The sequence below is a fragment of the Myripristis murdjan genome, chromosome 18, assembly GCF_902150065.1.
Source record: "Myripristis murdjan chromosome 18, fMyrMur1.1, whole genome shotgun sequence".
Lineage (NCBI taxonomy): Eukaryota > Metazoa > Chordata > Actinopteri > Holocentriformes > Holocentridae > Myripristis > Myripristis murdjan.
This window is the reverse complement of record NC_043997.1, coordinates 18,689,870-18,716,005: the sequence shown is the minus strand read 5'-3', so window position 1 is coordinate 18,716,005 and position 26,136 is coordinate 18,689,870. Positions and strand designations below refer to the sequence as shown.

The 26,136-nt window shown below is 41.4% G+C and overlaps 3 protein-coding genes and 1 non-coding gene across 5 annotated transcripts in view; 3 read left to right on the top strand and 1 right to left on the bottom strand.

Moving 5' to 3' along the window:
- LOC115376919 (ADAMTS-like protein 1) overlaps positions 1-12,195 on the top strand; it is a 102,825-nt gene extending 90,630 nt beyond the window's left edge. The window contains exons 16-26 of one of the 2 annotated variants that reach the window (XM_030076754.1): positions 254-383; positions 2,735-2,945; positions 3,324-3,503; positions 3,656-3,809; positions 4,119-5,145; positions 5,287-5,414; positions 7,449-7,569; positions 8,015-8,219; positions 9,255-9,364; positions 9,621-9,841; positions 10,427-12,195. In XM_030076754.1, coding sequence (XP_029932614.1) covers positions 254-383; positions 2,735-2,945; positions 3,324-3,503; positions 3,656-3,809; positions 4,119-5,145; positions 5,287-5,414; positions 7,449-7,569; positions 8,015-8,219; positions 9,255-9,364; positions 9,621-9,841; positions 10,427-10,533 — 2,594 coding nt within the window. In that variant the 3' untranslated portion in view covers positions 10,534-12,195. Of the gene's footprint in view, positions 1-253; positions 384-2,734; positions 2,946-3,323; positions 3,504-3,655; positions 3,810-4,118; positions 5,146-5,286; positions 5,415-7,448; positions 7,570-8,014; positions 8,220-9,254; positions 9,365-9,620; positions 9,842-10,423 lie in introns of both variants that reach the window. The other variant, XM_030076753.1, reaches the window with a different exon arrangement.
- Positions 12,196-12,721: 526 nt separating this feature from the next.
- Positions 12,722-16,654, top strand: LOC115376830 (protein NLRC3-like). The gene is made up of 6 exons (XM_030076619.1): positions 12,722-13,031; positions 13,255-14,977; positions 15,062-15,145; positions 15,361-15,444; positions 16,137-16,214; positions 16,327-16,654. Exons 1-6 carry the CDS (start codon positions 12,722-12,724, stop codon positions 16,652-16,654), a joined length of 2,607 nt encoding a protein of 868 aa, XP_029932479.1.
- A 376-nt stretch (positions 16,655-17,030) lies between these two features.
- trnai-aau (transfer RNA isoleucine (anticodon AAU)) lies at positions 17,031-17,104 on the bottom strand. The gene has a single exon. It is a non-coding gene; the product is annotated as a tRNA-Ile (tRNA).
- Positions 17,105-18,125: 1,021 nt separating this feature from the next.
- On the top strand, positions 18,126-25,682 carry larp7 (La ribonucleoprotein 7, transcriptional regulator). Its single transcript, XM_030076747.1, has 13 exons — positions 18,126-18,271; positions 19,865-20,077; positions 20,426-20,526; positions 20,659-20,742; positions 21,323-21,487; positions 21,583-21,685; positions 21,849-22,169; positions 22,637-22,790; positions 22,942-23,084; positions 23,787-23,893; positions 24,317-24,476; positions 24,823-24,914; positions 25,261-25,682. Exons 2-13 carry the CDS (start codon positions 19,879-19,881, stop codon positions 25,336-25,338), a joined length of 1,707 nt encoding a protein of 568 aa, XP_029932607.1. The 5' UTR covers positions 18,126-18,271; positions 19,865-19,878; the 3' UTR covers positions 25,339-25,682.
- The last annotated feature ends 454 nt before the right edge of the window (positions 25,683-26,136 follow it).

Genomic DNA, 26,136 nt, shown 5'->3' with positions numbered 1-26,136 from the left:
TGGGCTCCATGTTTGTGACTGTGCTAATGTGTTACTAAGAGATATTTAACATGAGCAGCATGTGTTTGCGTTCTTGCCCAGCTAGACATTTATTCGAAGAAGATACAGGAAATGTAGAAGCAGGTCAACATCCGTGTGTGTATTATGTGAAAGTTGAAAACAAGATGAATAAATGAGTGCTCCACTGTAGCCCATCGTGCTATAAATAGCATTAGAGAAAGCGTTGTGACTGTTGGGTGCTGTGTGATCCCAGGGGTGCAGGAGGCTGTGGTGATCTGCCTGAACAAGCAGACCAGGGAGGCAGCAGACCAGAGTCTGTGTGTGAGCTCCCGGCGGCCACCGCAGCTTCTCCAGGACTGCAACACCCAGCCCTGCCCGCCCAGGTAAGACCCAATAATAAGACTTACATTATTCATTTCGAGATTCTTTTAAAATAGCTCATGTGAAAAAATTGCAATACATTTTGTTGGTGATTATTTCAAAGGACAAGGACAAAAGTGTGTTTTGGAAAATAACAGGAAAATAGTCATTTAAAACAAAATTGAAAACTGGCTGCACTCTCTGCCATTTGCCAAAACTATAACCCAGCCAAATATTCAGTGCATGGAGTTGGGACATACAGTACAGTTGGCTTAGCATGTCCTAGACCCCTGATACATGTCTGTATCCCACACCTGCAACTTGTCTGAACTTTGCAGACTAGTAAAAATCACACATCAACCTAGCTGAATCAGAGAATTCCTGCTAATGAAACTGAAATCCACAACATTATCCCTCTCTCCTTAATCCACTGGGCCACATGAAATTTAGGTAGCTTCACTCCCAGTGATGTTGAAGCAGAATGAGTGAGATGGATGGTTGTATCACTGAGAGCAGGAAATGAAGTCAGTAGGACAGCTTGTGGAACCCAGTCAAAGTCAGACACAGTAGAGATCAGATGTCACTGGTAGGAACTATACCTTGGAGGACTGACTGTAGTATTGTCCCTGTCCATCCTCCATGCTTAAGGACTTTTCCAAGAAAAACAGCCGTTTTGACAGAACAGAAAAGTAGAAGGGCTGCTCTTACTGTTGCCACTGTTCCTCTTGGAAACCCACTGAAGCAAAAAAAAAAAAAAAAAAAAAAATCAAACTTTGGCCTCTGATATCATGTAATTTGTATGCCATTGTTGGCCATGATAAAATCTGTATTTGCTAGTGTTCCATCATTCCATCCATCCATCCATCCCCACTCCTTTCCATTGTCATGCCACTCATCCCTCAGAAATATGGTGGGTAACTTCCACCCAATTGTCTTTGGGGTCCCATGGCATTTCCAGGCCATCTGAGAAATAAAATTCCTCTGATTGGGAGGAGGCCTTGAAGTGGACTCAGGCACACCTGCAAAGGGAGACTATCAGTCATTTTGGATAAAAAAAAAGGACATGCAGTGTTATAAAATCGCAAATATTCCTGAACACTACTAGTCACTTTTTGTGTATGTAAAACATGCACAGTTATGAGATATGTAGTTTAAATTCCACATATCATAACTTTTCAAAATGACTTATCTGCACCATTAAACTGCATAATGGCATGTTGTTAATATATCCGAGCCATGGCTGAACAGTGAGTGGATTTTGCGGTAGGCCACACGTTTCAAGTTAACACCGTGCACAGCATCGGTGTTCCACCACTCACACTCTTGTCAGAAAACCCAGAGGCTTGTAGCCTGCCCTTGCCTGTTTTTCCAGGCCTTGAGTCTTGTTTTCAGGCACAACAAATGCTGTATTGGACTTGTTTCTTTTGGCCCAAATACTCCTTCCCAGAGGCCTCCTCACCGTCCCATATTCAGCTACACTCTTTGGATCTTGTTCCCTCTAAAGGGAAACAGCCATAGGCTTTGGCTTTTAGTTTAGCACCAGTCCAGAAACAAGCTCTATTCCCAACTCTCCTCAGTCCCTGGACCCTCATGTAAATATGCATAGTTTTGAAATATCACCCAATCTATCGAGCAAAAAAGCAGAGTGGCTGCCATCTTTCTCCAAGCCAAAGCTTTCAGATCTTTTTAAAAGTCTAGTGACTAAGGCTGAATGCATGCCACTGAATTTTCACTATTAGAGTACTCACAGAAAAATACAGTGAAAGCTTTGATGCTAGATTGATCACTGTGATAGCTTAATATTATGTTTAGTCAGCCCACTGGTATTAGTCTTAATTCTAGTTAATTTGGCTGCAGCAGGGTCACTGGAAAAATCTCAAATTTCACTAAATTGAAAAAACTGAATTTGACGTTTTATCTAACTTTGCTTTGGATGTGGCCCCATGAATAACCCTTTTGTCATTTTTGCTTGTATTCACCTAGCCTGCCATAATGTGACCATTGGAATTTATACATGACTGCATGAAAAAAATCTAGCACTGTGATGGCTCTCATCAGTTTGTGGGTTGCACACTGTGAGCCTGTATATATTCAGAATATGCTTGTGTGCATAAAGCAATTCTTTGGTACAGTGATTGGATAGGAGTGATCAAGGCTGAGGTTTGAAATATTCAGGGCCCACTGAAATATGTTCTGATGAATGTAATTATAGAATAAAATCGAAACAAGCAATTTATGGAACTTGATCCAGACAAACTGCAATTTGGTATTTAGGTGGTTCAAACAAATCTTGTAATGTCTGGTGTGACCTGAGGATTAAAAAACAATTGGCATCACAAGTGCATTACAAATAGTACAAATGTCCTTTTCACAGGTGGGAAACTGGGGTGTGGAGTTCGTGCTCTGCTACCTGTGGGGTTGGTCTGATGACCCGCACTGTGGCGTGTACCCACTCACCCTCCCGGGATAGCAACCACACAGAGACTCTTAGGGATGAAGAGTGCCGGATGCCCAAGCCTAGTCCTGTCCAAGCGTGTAACCGCTTTGACTGCCCCCCTATGTGGGACTCACGTGACTGGGGAAAGGTAAAGGATTTTCTCCTAAGTAAACATGATATACTCATAAACAGTAGCTTCACCGAATGCATATAGCACATATTGTTTGAAGGAGTTTGCATGTTCTCCCGGTGTTTGCGTGGGTTTCCGCTGGGAGCTCCAGTTTCCTCCCACAGTCCAAAGATATGCAGGTCAGGTAAATTGGAGATAATAAATTGCCCCTAGGTGTGAATGTGTGTGTGAATGTGCTTGTTTGTCTGTCTACCTTGTGAGGGATTGGCAACCTGTCCAGGGTGTTTCCCCTGCCTTCCACCCAATTAATTGGAAAATGAATGAATGTTTAAATCTATCCAACCCTGTGTAATCTGTCAAAAACTGCAAATGGCACCTCTGTTTTGGTTGGTGCAGTGCTCCCGTAGCTGTGGTGGTGGGACACAGAGGAGGGAGGTCCTGTGCAAACAGCGGTTTTCAGATGGCAGTGTGCTGGAACTGCCTGACACATTTTGCCCTTCCAAGAGTCCTGCAACCCAACAGTCTTGTGCCAAGCAGGAGTGCCCGCCTCAGTGGGTCACAACTGACTGGTCCCCGGTAAACATACTTTCTACCTTTGGCTAGACTTCCTACACACAGCACACCTGCCAGTCAGGAGTTGCTGTGTGATGGTTAGTTCCCATTTAATATTGTGATATAATATGCACAGTCTGCTTGTTTTCACATCACGCAAACATTTACTTGTGTAGTGTTCAGTGACTTGTGGAGATGGCATTCAGAGGCTACAAGCAGTCTGCAAGAGGCAAGGGGAGGATGAGCAATATCAGATCGTAGCCCCCGAGACCTGTGCCCCAGCACTGAAGCCCACCAGCATCCGGGCATGCTCCCTACGGCCCTGCGAAAGTAAGAGATCCCTCTTGTTCTTGATGAGCTCTAGTTTGTTCACACATTCTGCTGAGTCAGGGGGAGTTGCCAGAGGGTTTTGGTGCTAAGCAAGGAAAACATTCCATAGCCAACTATGAATCCCCTTAGTACTGGCTTGACCAGAAAATTTATTAGTGTAAATTCAGCGGTCGGGTTAGGGTTAGATTACCACTCTTCTTTTTCTAACCTCTGACATCATGATAAATCTTTGATATCTTGATAGGGTATTATAACTAAGCACAGAGTACCAAGTAAGCCATGAACTCACACTATTACTTTCCATCACAGAAAACATCAAACTAGAGGTTATCAAGCCAGATCCCACAATCCTGGCCCAGAGGAAGGTTTACATCCAGTGGAGAAAGGGCAAAAAGCTACAGTTTGTAGTGGGAGGCTATGCCTACCTGCTTCCTTGGACGTCTGTGGTCCTACGCTGCCCAACCCGGCGATTTCGCAAGGGACACATCCAGTGGCTGAAGGAAGGGAGGCCCCTGGTAAGCCTCCCTCATCTCTCTATAACCTCACAAGGCTATATGAAGATCCAACAGCTTCGCCCATCTGACGCAGGCATCTACACATGTGTCGCAGGCCAGGCACAAGAAAATTTTGTCCTAAAGGTTATTGGCAGCAAGCAGAAGCTCTCTGTGCCAGAAACAGGAGAGTCATGGCTGCTCTCAGATGGACAGCGGAAGGCTAGCCAGCCAGATGTGGCCTCAACAGGAGAGAGATTTTGGGAGCTACACATCTCTCTCAACCAATATGACAACATAGTTCAGCGTTTGCTTGACCTCAAAGGGTCTATCCTGGATGAAAAAGAACCTGATCTAACAGACTCCAATGAAAAGAACAGGTCAACAATGGAAGATGAGGAAACGTCGGAACTTTCCAGCCCCCTCATGCTAATTGCTGATACCCACAGGCTGGATGAGATCATCCACAACCTCTCAGAGGGCTTCGGAGGACCACGGGGGGAACAACTCATCGCTCAATTGCTCACTGAGCTTACAATGACACAGGGAGAAAACAATGAGTCTACCCTTCACCCTCCTGAAAAAGCAGAATCTTCCACGCAAGGCCCCCTTCTTTATAAACCAAACATCAAAACTCATCCAACCAGGCTAAGAGGCCCAATGATCATCCACAGACCCAGGAAGGTTGGTGTGGTGTCGTCATCTGAAGTGGTGGTCCATGTGGGAATGCCAGTTCTTCTGCAGAGACAAGTGGCTAGTGTGGAGCTGAAGTGTGAGGCATTGGGGAACCCAAAACCAACCATAACCTGGACCAAGAGTGGAAAAGAGTTGCACTACAATAGCAGGTAAGGACTACAAATTGCAAGCCAACTTGTACCATACCATGAGCAACAATCAGAACCTGTTTACATGATTGTGTTGCAGCTCATTTGACTGCATGATAGGGAAATGGTCTAGTGGGTTTTTCTTCATCTTTGTCTTGGCAGAGTAGGCCTGCTGTCTGACGGCTCGCTAAGGATCCTGTCTCCAAGCAAGGTGGATGAAGGTCTGTACACCTGCATTGCCAGGAACCGTCTTGGTTTCACCTCTCTTTCCTCACAGCTACAAATTACAGGTAAGATACAACAGACCCTTGTTTCGAACATACGTTTGAGTAAATTATGTTTCTGTTCAGATATTAGTTAGTTTAATAAAATGGTTTTCAACCCAGTCCTCAAGGGCCACACACTTTAATGCACTCCCTGTTCAGGTAGACTGGTTTCAGTCAGCATTAAGCTCTTATTTTGATCAGGTGTGCAAGAGTAGAGCTGGAACTTCCGGGACAGGTGGTATTTGAGAACTGGGTAGAGAACCACTACTTTAACAGAAGAGTTTAAATAGGTGGTTTTCTGGTTTGGACACTTTCATGGAATCAGTTAATACCATTGTTTAAAACTTTATGATAGTTAAATGCACATAAGATAGTGTCAGTGTTAACCTAATGAACCTGATGTCAAATTCTGATGGTAATTCTACCTAAAAAAGTAAGTTTTTACCTAAATAATTTCTTGCAGTTCAGTTAAAATGGTGTAGTTCTTTTCTGGTTGAGGCTGGTAGAGATTCTAGGAAAGGATTCTGTTCATTCAACACACACACACACACACACACACACACACACACACACACACACACACACACACACACACACACTGTGGTAGCCCCTTTTACATACCCTAATGGCTTGTCTGGCTGAGTCAGCGGTGGGGAATGTTGAGCATGCCACAGTTTGGGTCACTTCTAAGCTGCACTGTCCCTCCTCTCCTCTGAGTGTGATTATTCACGACCTTTCTGCCTTCCCATCAAAGCACCGCCACCGTTGGTTTCCTGATGATGAACTTAGTTTCCTGATACTCCAGCACTTTCTCTCCCCATATGACAACAATTAGAACTTCCAGGCAGCATTTCAAAGAAGATTAAGCGGGTGTGCCCCATTCGCCTAATCTAAACGGAGAGGATAAGGGGGCTTAACAGTGTTGAAAAATGGCCAAACTGCATCTTCTGAGCTTTTTAAGTCAGGCTCAGCGAAAGGCCACAAATAATGTGTGCTTCCGACATTGTATGCATTTCAATGATAGGGTGTGTAAGGCTTGCCAAAAGAATGTAAATCTCAGTACACGTTATATCTTTACAGGGAAAATGGAGCACAAAATTGAATTAATTCCCAAGTTCTGGGAAAGTTCTTAGTTGTGAACATGAAAAGAACATTTCCAAATATATAACACATAGAGCCAAGAGAGTCACTCTTGACAATGCCATGTCAAGACAAATTTTGGAACTGTTCAACTGACAGTAACTGGAAGGCTGGCTTTCTGAGCAATTTATGATTGATTTGATACGATCTGAGCACATTCAGCTTCACGCTCACTCTGTGCCCAAGTATGTGATGTAGGGTTTTAATGCCTAAATACAAAAGCTTTTTACACATCTCAAAAACTCATTTAACTTTGTTGAGGAAGGAATACACTTTTATTTTAGTGTTGTCCTAAATAGTGACATTTGATATAATATCTGTATAACTGACTTGCTCTCAGTGTTTCTGAGGCATTGCGGTTACTATGACAGATACTTCTAATTACTATTTATTTACAATGACAGCTACTATTTTTTTTTTTGTCCAAGTTCAGGATCAGCTTTATTTATAGCCTCAAGTCACTGTTTGCACTCTCAAATGGCTTTTGGCATAATTGTTAGCACAACAAATACAGCCCAAATAGATTTTTTTTTTTTTTAAATTCTGCAAGTGACTGTCAGTAACTTTGCTCAGAACTGCTCCTGGTTTTCCACAACATCAGAGATCATATTTTGTTTGTCTAGTTTGTAACTCTTAAAGAGAGTTGCTGATGCTTAGATATTTGGATTTAATTGTCTGAGATCTTTTGAAGCTTTCAGCTTGCATGACGTAAACAGAAACTTTTTAATCTACATTTGTTGTGTGTAAATTTTAATTTATGACTTTTGTAGAGCTTGCAAAAGCTGTATTTCTATAGTCACTTTTAAGAGGTTGGATTTTTTGTATTATTAAGTTCCTCTTTAAGCAGATTTTCCTCTTTTTCCCCAAATTTCTCTGAGTACCCCAAACCACATGGATATAGTTTGTTTATTTTTTCAGGTGACAAAGGCAGCAGCTGTGTCCAAGGTAACAGTATGGCAGTGGATGGGCTTCTTTGCCCTGAGAAGAATAACACCAGCCCATCAGTTGAGCTATGCCATGGACAAGCCTGCCCCCTCAGGTATGTTGTAGCTACTGCATGTCAGTGCTGTTAAATACCTAGAATATTTAGCTTGATAACACAGACACATCCACAAATCAACCACCATTAACATACCCAACATGCAAAAATTCTGTTTTTCATGGTTCCCCATCTAATATAACACATATTCATCGACCAAAGCACTTTTTTGGGGAAAATTATAAAATGTCATGGGGACATTTGAAAGGTTTCCAGTCAGGACAGTTTCCAGTCAGGTCTCCTACTTGTCTTTTCTAATCATTACATACAATGGCATTTCCTTGTTTCTGCTGTTGTCAGGAAAATGAGGAGGCCAGTTTTAAACAAGGAATGTTCTCTCCTCATTTCAAAGCTGGTCTCTGTGCCCCGATTATTGCTAAGTTGAGGCACTGATGACAAGCTTCAATGCCTTCTTTACTCCGCTTCGTCTCCTTTGGTGGAACAGGTGGCGAGTGGCCCCATGGTCGCCATGCTCGGCCAGTTGTGGAGGTGGGATTCAGAGCAGGAGGGTCAGCTGTGTGAGGGGGAGCGAGGAAGGGGTGAGTGAGGTGGAGAGCCAGCGCTGTGTGGGCACAGGGAGAAGACCCTCTGACACCAGGCCGTGCAACCTTCAGCCCTGTGCCAGGTGGGCCACTACTCCCTGGGGGCCGGTGAGTCCACTTCATATTGACCAGAAAAAAGTCCTAGCAGGTGTATGACATGTATGAGATGATATTGTTTTAGCCTCTTTGTTTTGAAGCAGGCTGATGCTGAATAGCATGCCACTAAGTGGCACTATAGTATATACATTTCTACTTTCTGTACCTCAAAGTGATGTGAGGGGCATTCCCCTTTTATAATTCAGACAAAAGTCCAGTTTGATTTGACCACATGTTATGCAAGTGGCCACTTGCGGAGCAGGGGCACAGGGTCCTAATGGGAGCAGAGTTTCTGAAACAGAGCATATCTATCCTGCAACAGGCCATTTTAACAATTGTACATAACTTATAAATAAATCTAGTCTATCTAAATTATGTTTATTTATTGACACTTGTTCTGCCTGGTGCCACCACTGTGTGATGTGCGCAGCAAATGATAAATGACCACAATGCACTGTAGACAAGATGCCCTCCCAAAGTCTAAATTTTTATTGACTCTCTTCCTCTGCCATCTCTGGATAAATCTCAGAAAGTGGACTTGAATTATCATGGAAAAGGGGCTCTCCCAAGGGGGAAGTCAAGAGGATGTCAAGAGGATGTTGAGATGACTAATGACACCAGCCTAAGGTTTCATGTTTTGTGTAGCCAGGGAAGTTGTTTTTCTCAGAAACAGTGAGTTTTTTCATCACCCTAGCATCTAACATCTAACATCACCCTGTCACCATCCAGTGAAAATGGTTTATCTCTAAAAACGATGCATGATAACGTGCAGAAGTCCAATATCCATCAGCCACAAGATCAAACTCACGGAGGTTGATCTGCGCTGTGGGGAGAGGATACACACTTTTGTTTGCTTCAACTGGAGCTCTCATTCTACACTGTAAGCAATGCTTGTGACAATGGCCTGGTTACAGTTTTCAGGATGTGGATTAAACAATAGAGGGAGACTCAGATCAACCAAGACCACTAAAAGGTTGCAATTAACAAGAAATCAACTCCAGGTAAAATCTGAACTTGCTTCTAATCATGATGAAATCTCTGTCTCAGTGTCATGGTCATTGTGTGGGTCCCAGTTTGGCCACACAGCACCGCCACGTTTACTGCCAAGACACAAAGGCCAGCAAAGTCCCCCACAGAATGTGCAGTGGACTCCAAAGGTGTGTATTGATGTCACATAATCATACATAATTATTAAAGTACATTGGTTACAGAGTCAGATGGGCATTTCTACACACCATCAAAAAGTAAAACCTGTGTATCATCACTTTGTTGATGCTGTGTCTTAAAAGTAATGAAAATGTGTACGTGTGTTTGTCTGTCTGTCTCTCTGTGTGTGTGTGTGTGTGTGTGTGTGTGTGTGTGTGTGTGTGTGTGTGTGTGTGTGTGTGTGTGTGTGTGCGTGTGCGTGCACAGACCCAGCTCCCTTAAGAATTGCTCCACAGAGGCCTGTGCTCTACAGTGGCGCGTAGGACCATGGACACAATGCACAGCTACGTGCGGACGCCATGGTTTCCAGTCACGCCAGGTGACCTGTGCTCACCGCCGAACTGGCAAGGCCGTGCGTGAACACCACTGCACATGGAGGCCCCGCCCTCCCAGCTGGCAGCGATGCAATGTCCTGTCCTGTGGAAGAGGTTAGATAAAGTTACACTGATGGCAAGTTGGATACAGGAGGTTTCTGACATCTGAGCCTTTGAGTCATAAAAAAGTCACTCAGCGATATTGCACAACACCTCGGCATCAAGTGTTTGGAGTGCATTATTTGTGTTTCTTCCATTATATGTATTTTCACTTTAATGTCAAGCTGTGTACCTTAGAGGGTAAAAGCTTCACCTCTAGCTTATAACTTAGTCACTGTCTCATTTCCACATCTGGGCTCATCCATGTAAGATAAGTACTGAAAAGTAGAACTGAGGCAGAGTCACCTACTCTCACTACTGTCTATGCAATTCTGTTTTCTCCCTTCAAAAATGACATCCATATTAATTATTCTTGACAAATAAATTGTGCTGTGCCTGTGACAGTCCTTACTGTCTAATTTAACTCCTTTAAATGTTGAGAATTAACAGGATTTACAGATTAATCCACATGCCCTTTAAAGCTTATCTTCCTTAAGTGAAATAGCTGGCTTGAGTGAAAGCCCCTTGCCTCTCTATCACACGGAAATGGTGATGAAACGAATGTGTGCGGTAAATGCCATTCTCTGTGTATCCCAGCAGGAGAGTGTCGGGACAGCACGAGGTACTGTGAGAAGGTGCGACAGCTGGAGCTCTGCCCGCTGCCCCAGTTCAAGAGCCGCTGCTGTCAGTCTTGCCGAGACACCTGAGACGGGGACGAGAGGAGGACCACAGACAGACTGGACGGGCCCAGGAAAGGTCCCCAACACAACAAGCAGAGACTTCAACTATTCCCCCGTCTCTTTTATCACCCACAACCGTCCTCGATGAACAGCTTCAGACTGGGGGGACTGGAGCGAAGAGGAACCTTTGAATGGTTGTGATCTACTTTCTTCAAAGATGCTGCGGGTGAATTAGAATTTTAAAGTATTGTTTCATGAGAAGGGACATCACTGTTAATGAAGGCTTCAGTTTGACTCATTTTTTCCAACTGAAGTTCATGTCAGCTTTTCGTTTTGTGCAAAAGAGACTAGGCTATGATTCCATTGTGAGTGATAGAGAGGTATTTAGTTGTAACCTATCTAATGGGCAACTCATGCAGAGGCATTGCACCATTGATTAGCTACATGTCCATATGAATGATAACTGGTGCAGTGTTTGTAATAACCACTGGATAGTAGCAGGTTTGCCTTTACTATGATGGTCTCCAAGAAATATTTTCATGTAAACCAAAATTTCTCCTGCAAACTGAACTTTTATCCATGTGGCGAGTGTGAAATGTCTATAAAATTCCACATACACCATCGCTCATATGGATAAAAAGGTGTGACACAGCTGAAAGCCTTTAGCCCATTTTAACCTCAGTGATTGATCAAGTAATTTCACTAGGTAATGTTTGAATTAGGATATCAGTTGCTTTAATTGCATCATCAGCAAAATAGATAGTGGAACATCACAAAGATTTTTGTTGGATTGCACTAATAGAGGAGTATGACTGAAGCAAATCAATTTGAGGAAAAAGACATGACTTATTTTTGCACTCGAAACTCATCCAAGTCTATGTTAAGAACATGGCTTGTGGAGGTTTTTATATTTGATCTGTTTTGTAAAATTACAGTGTTTATATATTTTGTTTAGTGATTTTGATATTTTGGAAAACATATTTGTCGTTTTAACCACTTTTCGACACCATAGCATGTTTGAACATGAGGCAAGCGCAGTCGTCCAGAGTAGGTTAATTCAGTTTTCCCTCCGAATCAGATTTTTGCTTGATGTAGTTTGATATTGCAGAAATAAGCAGCCTTGCATTTGAAATACTGATCTTGTATCATTCTTTCTCTCGTCTTGCACAACATTCAAACTTGGAGTTGTACTTGTAATCCTCTGTAGGTTCATTTAGTGAAGATGGCAAGCATGTAATATTCAAATCTGGGTCAAAATAGTTTTTGGGAATTTTTTTTATAAACTATTTATATGCTTATGTTACTGTGCCAGATAGGCAGGGTTTGCACTTTTGACAGTTCCATAATGTTTAGCAGACATCAAGTGCATCACAAACCTGAATATAGACACCATTTGGCCTTTCTTCAAAGTGTGGTTATTTGATATTACTGTATATGAGATGAGAACAAACTATTGCAAATGTATTACTCATGCTCTTAAGTTATGTAGATATTTTTTTTGGCAAAGATTTATGCTCTGTTTTGTCTTTTAACTATTTATTATCATGTGCCTTCTTGTTGAGATGTGAGTTTTGTAAATAATTATAGGGTTGGGAGGTGAGTCTTCCTCTCCCCAACAGATGAATCTATTTGATGTGCATGCAATGGGGACCCTCTGCTGGTGACTTGATGTGTTGCTCTTTCTGCCCATGCCTGGTTAATCACTAAACAATAAAATCAAATACATTCCTTTCATAATCTGTTTCTTGTGGCTCTTGCACTTGTGACGCTAACAGTTGTTCATTGTCGACTGCATTATCCAGAAGAAGTGCTCAGATTGTTGCAAATCCTATCAAAACATCACACCGATCCATAATATTCAACCTGAATGCAAGACACTTGGACAAAAATAAACATTGCATAAACTAGGAAAAAACCTCCACACTGACATTTATAATTACAACACTGGATTTGTCATCACGTAATCGCATCTTCAGATTTTGTCAGAGCTCCAACTGACGAGGGAACACAACTTCCTCATGTATATCACTCACTTGACACTTGATACACTGCAGCTCTTTAAAGACACATACTCACAGGACTCGAGGAATTAGTGTAGGGGAATCTATTTACCAACTTCATTTTTGCTACCAGCAGATCATAACTAGATTCATCAGATTTGTTCTTATTTCAGAACAAGCACTGTTTGGCACTGGTAGCGAGTGTGAGGATAGGCATGGTGGAACACGATAAGTGTAACTCTTACTTGAGGACAATTAGAGTCTTGCGAGTTTCACTTGTCGATGAACTGGAGGACCGGATTGACTACCTGCTGGAAATCCTCGTATCAAAGGAAGTGTTCACCCGAGATGACCGTGAGGAGGTGCTGTGCCATCTGGGGCCACGGGCAAGAGTCCGAAAAGTGCTGGATATCCTTGAGTGTAAAGGCGCGGAAGCAGCCAAGACATTTATCTCCATTAGTAGTCATCTCCAAGACACACAGACACACTCCAGAGAAAACAATACACATCAGCTGCAGTCCACAGGTATGTGCAACAAATTATGGGGATGGCATTAAAGATCATTTTTGTTATTTGATTATTTTTGACAATGAAAATGATGTGGTGAGCTAGATTACTTGTCACAGATACAGTATTGCTCATAATACCCTCCTGCATTGCTTTTTTCTGCAGTACTGTCAATTGCTGATGTCAGACATGCCATAGGTAGACAGAGAAATCATACCAATCATATATTTTTCTTTCTCAGAGTACAACAAAGCAAAACAAAAGCATAAAGAAGTCCTTAGGCGCAGGAGTGAGAGCATGCTCTACTACAACACCAGACATGGAGAGAAAATCCTTTTTGCTGAACATTATGTCAATCTCCTCTTGGTCAATGGCCACCAGGGCTTAGACCTAAAAAGACATGAGGTGCTTGCTTTTGGACAAAAGCGACTGTCTTTGCAGCAGAAGTCTACAGTTCATAGGAAAATCACACCTGCCGAACTCTTTCTAAATGCAACTGGACAGCGTCCTGTGAAGAAAGTTTTGGTGACAGGTGTGGCTGGCATTGGAAAAACAATCCTGGTGCAGAAGATGCTACATGACTTTGCGAATGACAAGAACCATCTTGACTTTGACTTCATAATCCACATGACCTTTAGAGACCTGAATCTGATCAACAAACCCACAAACTTCCGAGAGTTGGTCTTGCGTAAAAACAAGCACCTGGCTAGGGAGCTGGACAACATTTTGGCAAATGACAGCAGGCTGCTGGTCATTTTGGACGGCTTTGATGAGTTCAGACATTACAGGAGCTGTGATGTGGACGTCTTCGTCAGTGAGCCAGAGGAAGATGGCGAAGTGGTTGAGGTCTTTGCGAGCCTGATGCAAGGCGAACTGCTGCCCAATTCCTCTGTCCTGCTCACAAGCAGACCTGCAGCTTTCAGCCACATCCCTGTGGGCTGCATTGACCGCTTTGTGCTCATTGCCGGCTTCTCCTTGACTGAGGTGCAAGACTTCTTCCAACGTTACTTCCAAGAGACGGTCCTCGCTGAAAGGATGTTTGCAGTGGTAGCAGCAAATGAACTCATGCTGACACTGTGCTACATACCTGCATTTTGCCACATTGTTTGCTGCATCCTCAAAGAAAGCAAACATGTCTGTGGAGAAAGCCCCAAGACCATGACAGATATTTACGTGCAGTATCTGGTGGCCTTGCTCCGCTCTCACACCCAAGACAGGGCTGAAACGTTTTGCAAGGACCAAGGAGCAGGGGCCTTGAGCCAGCTCTCCGATGTGGTGCTGAAGCTGGGTCGACTCGCCTTCTTCAAGCTGATGGACCATCAAACACTTTTCTACAGCAGCGACCAAGATGTTGCAAGTCTGGAGGAATGCAGTCTGGTGAGTACATTCCTAGACAAGACAGTGGCACAACAGCCCGGCTGCACTGAGGACGTGTACTCCTTTGCGCACCTTACCGTTCAAGAGTTCTTCGCTGCAGTTTTCTGTGCAATGACGGATCAGCCATTTCCCGATGCTCTTGAGCGCAAAGCCAGTCCAGGAGAGGAGACAAACAGTGGCCACTTGGACCTCTTCCACCGCTTCCTCGCTGGAATCCTCTCTGAACGCAACGCCAAGCTTTTGTCAAGGCAAGTGGGACTGCATTGCCACGGTGATAAGGTGGAAAGCTATCGTCAGAGGATGGTCAGAGAAGTCACGGCTCTGTGCGAGAATGGGGCCTACGTGCTGAATTATTTACACTGCCTGTTTGAGCACCAGGACCCCTCACTGGTCCTTGCGGTACAACCAAACACACTGCGACTTAATGTCAGTGATGAAACGCTCTCCCTCATGGACTATAATGCCATCAAGTATTTCCTGAACCTGACAGAAGGGAAAATATCAGAGCTGGATCTGACTGGGACAGATGTAAGTTCTGAGGCACTTCGAGATCTTCAGCCCCACCTGCTCAGATGTGAGCGTCTTTGGTGAGTTATCAGAAGTTACTCAAAAATAATAATGATAATGGTAATAATTAAGCTCCAAACTCCTGTCCTACTCTTTGTTTTCAGGCTTGGAGAAAATAGTCTTGATATGTGTGCAGTTCAGGTCCTTGCTGATGTGCTGCAAGTGACAGACAATTTGACCTACCTAGGGTAAGATAACAGGCGACATTCTTTGTTTTGTAATTGAGAAAATGGGTTTTTATACAATGAACACAATTATTTGTGTTCAGTGAAATAGATTTGCTGGTTCACTGGAAATGAGGGGAAGTGCTAATGTACTTTTATCCTGAAGCACAGAATAACACTGAAAATCTCCCATCCCTGATTATGATTCAAGCCTTCTCTTACCCATTTCTCTTTTTTAGGCTTGGATGGGCAAATATTGGGGATGAGGAGCTGCTGGCTCTGTCCAATGCCATGAGAAAGACGAAAACACTCAAAGAACTGTGGTGAGTGTCATAGTAAGTCTCACAGGGAAGTCTGATCACCCGTCTTATTTCTCTCAATACCACAATATTAGCAGCTATGGCAGAAATCAGCCAAAAACACTGTAGCCATGTACAAAATTAAGCAGCTATATTTTGCACACATGGATGTACAATATACTACTATGGAGACAGATACCTTATTCCTCATGTCTGTTAACTTTTATCCTCAAAATGTTACTGGGTGGCTGATTTTCTTGCGTGTTAAATTGCATTTCAGCTCAGTATGTACTTTATTTTATTATTTTATTTATTTACTTTGGCTTGATGTGGACAACATAGGCATACATTACCCAAATCTCAAAGCCTTGTGATACCAACTTATTACACTGAGAATAAGCAGTTAATATGAAACAAAGCAGGAGCAAAAACAACATCTTCCCATTCATGTTGGCTGGAAGATGAAACCTGGTCATTTGGGTGGCCTTGCTTGTTAGACAGGGAACAAGCTGTGCATTTTAACTTTACATTACAGTGCACTCTATGCTCCTTGTCACATTTGTCTCATATTTATTATGCAAGCAGCATTTTAGCTGACAAATATGATACTGATATTGAAAATGTGATGTTTCAAATGTAATGATTTAATTAGCCTTGTAATTCATTCTGTGATTGCTATAAGAAACTGTAGCTGAGCTGGATGATTTGCCTCACAGGATGGAGGCAAACCGAGTGACCTACACAGGTCTGCTGTCACTGAAGGACCTCACTCCATATCCTCTGAGTAAAGTTGTGTGGGTGAAAGGCTTGTCTCACTGGAAAATAGTTTTTCAAGAATATTTTTTATTCTATGTTTCAACAATTTGAGCATTTTCTGAATCTTCTCCTTTGCCTTTTTTCGTACAGCGCCATATGGAACAACTTGACCGATGAGGAAGCCGAGTCCCTGTGCGCAGCCTCTGAGGAGGGAAGCTTTGCTGTGACCTTCACAGATGACCTGATGTGGGAAGAATGGGGGAAATGGGTGTTTGGCAGGTGTGAGGTCAGCAGCGACGAGAAGCTGGTCATGGTGCTCCGCAACGTGTGCAACATATCAATCCACTGTTTGGAAAGCTTGTGGGCGAAGGCCTTCTACCAGAGACTCTCACAGCTCATCAAGAGCAGGATAGAGCGCTGCACCGAGGACGACATGCGCAAGAAGCTGGAGAAGTTTGACAGCATTTTGAGTTTATGATGAAGGCTTACATAATCACTCTCCTCTAGCTTTGTTTCATAAGTTACAACAACAACAACAACAACAACAACAAAAAAAACAAAACAAAAAACTAAGAGATACTGAAAATACTTCTGACAGGCAAGAGGATACAGAGTGCAGGAAAGAGCAGTACTGATCAACATCAGTACTTTGCTCATGAGACCCAGCCTGTGACTTGAGTGAGTACAAAGTTCCCTGGTGCTTCCCACAGAACAAACTCACATGTTCAGTATTATAACATAGGGATGTTGTGACTTGTTGGGCGTCTGGCCACATGACACCTTTATCTGGATTTTCCGAGCACACACTTTCTGCCCCTTGTCTGGAAATTTAAATCACATGTACAAAACCTGACTGGCCAGTACGGGGATCGAACCCGCGACCTTGGCGTTATTAGCACCACGCTCTAACCAACTGAGCTAACCGGCCATGTTGGACACAGAAAATTATTCTGCCAGCTGATGATTAATATAAGATACAAAAAAATAAAATAAAAATTGGCTTTTGCTACAAATTGACGCAGATCTGTTGAAAATAGTTTAATAGTGACAAGTAGACTCCAGAGCAACTCGAGTGATTGACAGGTAATAAGTTTATGAATGAATGAATGAATGAGGCCTAATGTCTTCATAATGATGACAAAGATGACAACTCAGCCAGTCCAGTCAAAGTAACTCTTTGTTATACAGACAGAACAATGTGAAAGAAGTGCACTGTCTCATCCCCATTCCTCTGGTGCATTATCATAGACTGTAAAAATAAAAACATAAATTCCTAAGGATACACCAGAGAAGGTCCAACTCCACTCAACGTACACAGGAGCGGGTTTGCAGCTCGTGCTGTGGACCAACAGCGAAATGCTCATTTCTGCGATGAAAATTCACTTCACTGTGCGACTCACTGCGCACGTTTCCGACAGCGCTTAAAGGCAGCGGAACAGCTGCGTCAAGTCACACAAAAAACTACAACAAACCCGGAAATGTATATTTTTATTTCAAAATAAAACCAGAGGCAAAAAGACAAATTTTCTCGTCTCCTAATCAAATTGTGATTACTTTCGCTGTCTGCGAAGTGCGCTATGTTGCATGATTATATATAAAATGCTAAATAAATGAGATTTGATTTGATTCACTTCGTGCGTAGTGATCAGTAAAATAAAATAAAATAAAATAAAAATCTTATTTTGAGAATCTTATTCGGAAGCGTAATTTGGTTTGGATTGCCTTGCTTGACGGTAAGTATTATTTCTCTAGGATGGCGAAGTCATTTTCACATTTCTTTTTTTTTGTGTAGTCATCTTGACTCAGTGGTGAAGGGTAGGGTTAGGCTTAAATTAAGATTAGGGATAAACATAAATTAATTATGGGCAAGATTACGGAACAGCTGCAGCGCAGTAACGTGTGTCCTTTAGACCATGCCTTCACCATCCTAGGGAAAAAAGTCCCTGACAGTGCTTGTTACTGGTATGACGAATTTACTATGCGACGTGCCAAAAAAACGAATCAATGCCGTTTGCATGAATCCACAGCAGCGGCTTGCAGTTACATGTAACTTTATCATCCGCTTGCAGGGAACGGGCTCCGGCGTGGAAACAGGGTAAACATGTCGATAAACTACATGTTGTTTAGACAGACTGGGAGCTCCGACTTGCCTGCCTGCTTTTCTAAACAGCCGCTAACTTCCAGGTTTTAACTTGAGGCTTGTTGAAGTTGGCGCGTTTGGCGGTATGGGTTGGTCAGTCTTTGCTAACACATGATTCACGTTAGCTAGCAAAACAGAGGGGAGGATAGTTAACCTAAGAGTCAGTGGGTCTTAATAAATGCGGTGTTTTACCTGTTGACCTTACAGCATGCTCATGTGTCGGTAGTGGCTGGACATGCTGATGTTTTCCATGCACATTTTGAATTTAAACATAGTGATTTTGTTAATGAGACCCCTTTCGCTTCAGTGAGGTTTGCTTCATAGCGACTGAGTGTAAATGTGAAATCTGAATTAGGTGATGTTAGTCTACCCCACAAACTTGCTCTCCCTTTGCTTTTATGTGGAGCTACACCTGAAAGTTTACCTTGAACACATTAATAGTTCATAGAGACTTTTAAACCCTTGCAAACATACACTGATCTTCTTAAGATCATAACAATAACTAGAATTGGCTTCCTGTTAGTTTAGATCTCGATTTCCTTCTTAACATCACAATCTTAATGATTGTGTTAATTCATTAGTTTCAATTCAAATGGTCTTTATTGGCATTAAATATAAACATAGTCCTTGCCAAAGCATACATGCAGTACAAATGCAGGTTAAAAGATAGTGGCCACATAAATGAATCAGGAGAATCTAATGATATTGACACAATTCAGAATAGTTACTCTGATGACAAATTAGAAACATCAATGAGAACTTAAGATACATCAATCTGTGCAGTCTATCTGATGACAAATGTTAAATTTCATCGCTTCTGTCCTTGAATTATGACGTGCAGATGTACTTTTCAGAAATTAGTTGGATTTAGGATTAATAAGACTCTCTGATGTGGTAATATTTCCTGCAGCTGTCTCCACCTGCGTTTTGGTGCAGAGTGAACCCAGCAGCAAGGCCAAGGTTTCTTATTTACTTTGGGATTATATTGTTGTTGTTTATATGGTTATAAAATTGGATGGTTCTTCTTTGAATTGTGCTTATGAGGGGGTATTGACCTACTTCTGCCCTGCATGCAGATTTGTCATGTGTCTCTCTCTTAACTTTGGCCCTTTTAGCTACTACAGTTTCTCCACAGATCCTGGAAAATCTGCAGATTTATAGACTAGTTTTCCACTCATGGGAAAACACCTGGGAAATTCAACAACTGGTTAAATGTGTATGAAAATTTGAGCGAAATCCTGGAACATTATACACTTAGGCTGAGGTTACATATTCAAATGCAGCATGCAGTTTGAGAATTTGGTCCATTTTGAGCCATTCTAAGATGACTTTCTGTGAGCAACAGTGAACATGTACCCACGTCATTCAGTATGTCTTGGAAAATGATTTTCTCAACAGAGTGGCAACCCTGTACTTGTAGTTCTCTACTATCTTTGGCTCATGAACACAGCAATAATATAAATCAACTTTATACTCAAAGTGTGGTTGACACTGATTTTAATTTGAATGTGCTGGCTGGTCATGAGTATGTGTTCCTGTCATGTGCAGCTCTGCAGTCTCGCATGATGCTGGACACAGAGAGGAGCCATGCAGCAGCTGCAGATCCCAGCAGTAAGAACAAGGAGAACGAGAAGAAGAAGAGGTCCCGGGTCAAGCAGCTGCTGAGCGATGTGAAGAAGCAGGTGGAGTTCTGGTTCGGTGATGTCAACCTCCACAAGGACCGCTTCCTCAGACAGCTCATCGACGAGTCACGGGACGGATGTAAGGACAGCTTTGAGAATTTTGTGCTCTGTAGCATTTGAAGTTATTTTCACTATTACAGTTTAAATTGGTGCAGCACTTTGGATTTTCTTGAACAAATGTTTCATCTGGAATTTAGGATGAAGCAGTTAGCCAGGTGAAAGGATGGCTGACCCCCAACTCCCTCCAATCGGCCTGACAATATGATGCTGCTGAATTAATTATATATATATATATATATTTTGTCCAGCATGTTTTGTTGATGTAAACTGGCTCTCACTGTCACAACATCCTCCCTCCTAAGAGATGTTCGCTTACAGGCATTGGATTTTGTGTCTAACATCGGCCTAAATCTTTTGTTTTTGTCAGATGTTGACATCTCCGTGCTGACGAGCTTCAACCGAATGAAAAAGCTCACAACTGACACCAAGTTGATTGCCAGAGCGCTGAAAAATTCATCAGTCGTTGAGGTATTGTTATAAGATCATTACATTTTGTTTTACATTATTTCTGAGGCTGAAAAAACATACCTTTGAGTTGTTGCACTGGTACAGTTTTTTTTTTAATTGAGCTTAAATCAGTTAATATTTTCCATATTTCAGGTTAACCTAGAGGGAAATAAAATTAGGCGTCAGCATCCAATCGGAGAGGAACCGAAGAATGTAGACAGCCGCACAGTCTATGTGGTAAAGAAAGTTTCCTCTTTTAACCTTTATTTGCTGCACACATTGCATGGACTCCTCATTTTTCCAATAATAGATGCTTCTGGTTGTGGCCTAAAAAGTTACTACTTCCTCACTGAAAGGCAATAATAGCATGTGGTTCTGTTTCTGGTTTTATTTCATTCATCTTCAAACAATCAAAGTGCCCACAAATATGTTAGTGAGTTATTATGTTAACTCATCAGCTCTCTGATGGTGCTGCAAAACACCATCTCACTTTTTCAAATGCTGCTCAAGAACTGAGATCATGTCCAAATATTTTGAAGGCCTCAGCATTCTTGGCACTAAATTTAGTAGAAAAAAATTAATCAGATAAAGGTGATGAACATGGAAATCTTGAGCCTGCTTTACTGATTTCTCTGAATTTAGATCTATATGAATGATCACTGTGGATGATAACATAGGAATTAGCAACATCATTACCTGTGATAAACCTTTCCCTGGCTTTTATAGTGGGGAGACTTTGTTTGCCATAATCACAAGAACCAATGCTCCTCAAGAACATGCTTGAGTCACTTAGTAATATGTGTAATTTATTGTTCAGGAACTTTTGCCTAAGGATGTGACACACGGCTGGATCGAAAGAGTGTTCACGAAATGCGGGAACGTGGTTTACATCAGCATCCCCAGATACAAGAGCACAGGAGACTCCAAGGGTTTCGCCTTTGTCGAGTTTGAGAAAGAGGAGCAAGCACAGAAAGCCATTGAGGTGAGATAACTCAAAGTTATGATTGTCACTCCCATGTTTGTATTGCTGAGAAAAAAAAAATGCTAATAATAACTGGAGGCTTATCTTTGGAACAGATGCTGAACAACCCTCCTGAAGATGCTCCCAGGAAACCAGGGATTTTCCCCAAGACAAAAAATAGGAAGCCTCTTCCTCTACCAGCTGACAATGCCCCACCAGGTATGATTAGGAAACACAGAGCAAACGCAGCATTCTTTTAAATTCCTGCCACTTAGTACCGCAGTCATAATCTCTGACTCACAATAAACCTAATGATGTAATATTGAGAAAGCTTGTGGACACTATTTGGTGTGTTCATGCCCTCCACTTGACATTGTCATAGGTGAGGAGGAGGAGAAGAAAAAGCGCAAGAAGAAGAAAAAGAAAGAGGGAACGGCAGCACAGACGTCCGCAGATGAAGCCAAGGAGCAGGAAATGGAAACAGAGCCATCAGAGCGAAAGAAGAAGCGCTCGGTGGCAGAGGGCACTGAGGCAGAGACCAGCAGCTCTCAGAAGACACCGGCCAAACAGTCAGACAAAAAAAGACGGCGGTCACAGACGGCAGAGGGACCTGAAAGTGAAGAGGGAATACCGTCCAAGATGAGGAAGACCAGTGAAGGTGATGATGGAGGCAAAGACAAAGCAAAGAGGAGTGGCACACAAAGTAAGTGGTCAGGGCATCTGTGGGTCCCTCAAAAGTCTGAAAAATGAAAATGTCTCATCATGGTTAGTAATACAATATACAAACACATTTTTTTCTTCACTGAATCCAGTTGAACTTCACGCCCAAACAATTTTGATTTTATGCTCGTTTATTTAACACATTTCACAAGTTCAATTTGCTGTGAAGACTGCCGATGCCAGATTTGTTTCTTCTAAAAATTGTCCTAAATTTACCTTTGTGAAACTTGACAGAGTAGACACCCTGGTGAAGTCTTTACTTATAGAAATCATTTTTTTTTTTTTTTTAATTTTTGCTGGTTCACAATGGATACACATTTTACTTCAGGGTATGAATTTTGTAGATAAACCTAGGTCATTTTTGTGTGGTGAGCCCTTATTTGTCTTTGGAGAACTCAAATCCTGAAGCGCGTATTTGCTGTTGTGTCAAGTGCATTTATTCTGTTTTAGATGCACCTGCTGAAAGTGACAAGCAGACAGAGGCTGAGGAGGGGGATGAGAAGGGAGATGCTTCCATGCTCAAAGCAAAGAGGAAGAGAAAGAAGAAACACAAGGAGAAATTGAAAATTGGCGAAGAGGTCATCCCACTGCGGGTTCTCACCAAGTATGCTCCCTCATTTCATTAACATCAATGAAGTCAGAAGTCAAAACTCCTTCAGACTGTAAATGAATATAATGCACTGAACATCTTGGGGCAATAAATGCTAATATGATCCATTTTGCTACCTCTTTCTTCCCTCTTTGCCCTGCTGAAGGAAAGAATGGCTTGAATTGAAGCAGGAGTACTTGACCTTGCAGAAGCAGAGCATGGCGTCCCTGAAGATGTGCATTTCGAAGATCGACCACAAGGAAGACAAGAGTCTCAACGAGACAGATAATAATCTACAAAATGAAAACCGTGAGTTGCCCCTGTGCTGACTTGTGCTCATGTGGACCATCTGTGGCCTACATGCCAGAAAGGGAAAAGAGCACCACTGGTTCACAGACATAAGAGACATATACATTACGGGGTTGAAAGCCATATGCTTTACATTTATACTTGTCTGACAGAAAGATATTGAAATAAAAATCCCCACTACTTGGCTTCTTGCTGTAAAACCCAGGTTTGCATCAATTCAAAAAAAGTATTTTTTATTTTCAATTTGTGTAATTCTGTTTTTTTTTTTTTTTAATTCAGATCATGTTTATTTGTTTGTTTATTTTGTAGACAACCAATTCTATCAAACTACAGCCCTGGTTAAATAATAATACTAATGATAAAGATAAAGGATTAATATTTTTCAATTCTGTTACCCTCATTTGGTGGAATCTGCTTTTTGTCCCCTTGATATTCTAAATTTTATTACGTTAACTTCTTCTAAGGTAACATCCAAATTCAGTGCATCATTTAAAAAATCTAATCAAATTAATGACCAGCTAGGGGATGTCGAAGTTATACTTCTGACTGTTCACACCTCAAAGTAGTAAGACATATTGGTAAGAATTGAATAATATAATTAATAGATGTAGTATTTTTTTGGTGCTGGTGATAAAAGGAGTTCCTGTTATTTGTAATTATGTTTCATACATTTACTTATGTATGCATTTTTTTTTCTTGCAGTTCCAAGTAGTAAAAAGAAAGAGACCACCCAGGGTCCTCAGTTTACAAGTGGTGTCATCCTGAAGATTACAGACACCAAACCACTGCCAGCGAGGAAGTTCATCAAAGTTAGTGTATTCATGGCATTTTATGATCCCCTTTCAGCATGCAGCTGTATTGATTTTTGATTATACAGCTGTTCAAAAGGAATACCTACACCATAGATAAGGACTTCTATTGAAAAACTTTTATTTAATGTAAAATGGAAACCCCCAAGTATGTAGATATTACTTTTTTGAACCAGTTTAATAGTGGCATCAATTACAGAGATTCAAGTTGTGCGTTAGATTCAGCATCTTTGTATAAAATTGATAATCTAATCATTATAAACTCTAAACAGGCTTCAGACTTATAATGGGGGCTGCACTCTCTCTCTCCCTCAAAAGTAATAATTTTTCTGAATCTGCATAACATGAATTGTATAAATATCCATTATCACTAGGTTGTCATTTGCTCATCAGTTAATAAATGTTTGTGCTTGTTTTGTATAGGATGCTCTTTCCAAAATATCACCAGTTGCATACATCGACACACTGGATGGGGATGCTGAAGGTCACATCCGCTTTCAGACTCCAGAAGACGCCAAAGCCATTGTCGGTGCCAAAGCAGAGCTACAGAAAGAACATAGCTGGAGACTTGAGATTCTTACTGGTACAAAGTTTATTTTTAATAATAACATTAATATTTAATATTTATTTCAAGGGAGAGATGTGTTCATGCACTTTACTTTGTGTGTAGTACATTTGTGTATAGTACACTTAATGTAGCTGGTGTGCATACATATAAACAGTGAGGGTCAGGAGAGGGTGTGAGATTTCTGAGTTAGTGCTCTGGTTTTCATAATTGATGACAGCATAATAATTTATTTGGAGAGTGTCTGCTTTTCTAAGTTCTTTCAGGTATTTCACAGTTGAGGTTGTACCACTTAAAAGCTTAAAAATGAAATTTACCTTTGAGTGAACTGTAACAGTCAGGCAGTAAATTTTTTCTTTTATAGGTGACCATGAACAAAGGTACTGGCAGAAGATCTTGGTGGACCGCCAAGTCAAGCTGAATCGTCCAAGGGAGAAAAAGCGGGGTACAGAGAAGGTGGGATTTTCCTTTTTAAAATTTCCATTTAGAAATACCTCGTGTTTACATGCGCAACAATATATCTTGGTCAAATATTCCGTATAGGTACATATCCTGCTTACAATCACATGAAGTAGGTCTTACCCAGATTTTGAGGAACCCACATAAAATATTTGAGGTGTAAAAACATAATTACACTGTGGCAGTTAATCCCAAACACAGTCCATTATGAGATACAGTGGGCTAGCACAGACAATAATGTGCACATACAAACATATAGTGACGTACCATCACTAGACCTGAAACGGTGTCTCCTTTTCACTTGCTCTTGCATCTAATTTTGGTTTTCTGTTTTAAACTCCAGCTCATATCTAAAGCAGAAAAAATCATCATATCCCGGGCCAAGGAGGCTAACAAGCACATCCGTTTCCAAGAAGACTGAAACTGTCAAGAATGGTCAAAACTGGTCCTTGGGGACATTTTTAACTCTGTAGTAATTACATGATCTGATGTGAGGGAACAATCAGTGCCTGTGTGTACATTTAGGTAGACATACATCCAAAACAGAAGTTTAACAAGTTTAAACCAGTTTTAAAATGTGGAATGCCCCTTTATCTACTTGCAGAGGAGCCCCCCGGTAATGTACTTGTTTGCCCTGTTTTTAAAACCTGTATATGTTGTAAATACAATAGAGTTGTCCCGATTAAGATATTTGATGTCATGGCATTTCCTTTCGAAGATATTTGATTTTTGTTTTTTTTAATAAACATCGTTTGATGAATACAGTATTTTTTGTCATAACTTAATTGTTCCTATTGTTTTGGAAAAGTGGAAAAATGTAAAACAGTATTTCCTTATCAAAGTAAGGAAATGTATGTAAGAGTGTAGGACATGGATCAACTTTGTGTCAACATATTCAATTTCCATTGCAAAAAAAATATACATAGTCCAGATGGAGAGTTCATCCCAATATTTAGACAAATGTGAATAATTCTCCAGTTTTACAGTGGGGGTATATCATGCCATTTTTAATCTTTTCATTCTTGTCTATCATTTGAAATCATAATAATGAACATTAAATACACAGAAGGTGTTATCTGTTTGCTTCCCACCTGACCAATCAATTCAGTAAGTAATTGCAGTTTCAGTTGTGAACATGAATATTCATAGCTCATCTACTGATTGAATAATTAATGCCACAAGACTTACCATAACTGCAATGAAAACCTGTCCTCATTTA

Coding starts and splice junctions, on each gene's coding strand:
- LOC115376830 (XM_030076619.1), top strand. CDS start 12,722: ATGGTGGAACACGATAAGTGTAACTCTTACTTGAGGACAATTAGAGTC. Junction 13,032..13,254: donor ACATCAGCTGCAGTCCACAG/GTATGTGCAACA, acceptor TTTCTTTCTCAG/AGTACAACAAAGCAAAACAA. Junction 14,978..15,061: donor CTCAGATGTGAGCGTCTTTG/GTGAGTTATCAG, acceptor CTTTGTTTTCAG/GCTTGGAGAAAATAGTCTTG.
- larp7 (XM_030076747.1), top strand. CDS start 19,879: ATGATGCTGGACACAGAGAGGAGCCATGCAGCAGCTGCAGATCCCAGC. Junction 20,743..21,322: donor ACAGCCGCACAGTCTATGTG/GTAAAGAAAGTT, acceptor TTTATTGTTCAG/GAACTTTTGCCTAAGGATGT. Junction 21,686..21,848: donor AGCTGACAATGCCCCACCAG/GTATGATTAGGA, acceptor ACATTGTCATAG/GTGAGGAGGAGGAGAAGAAA.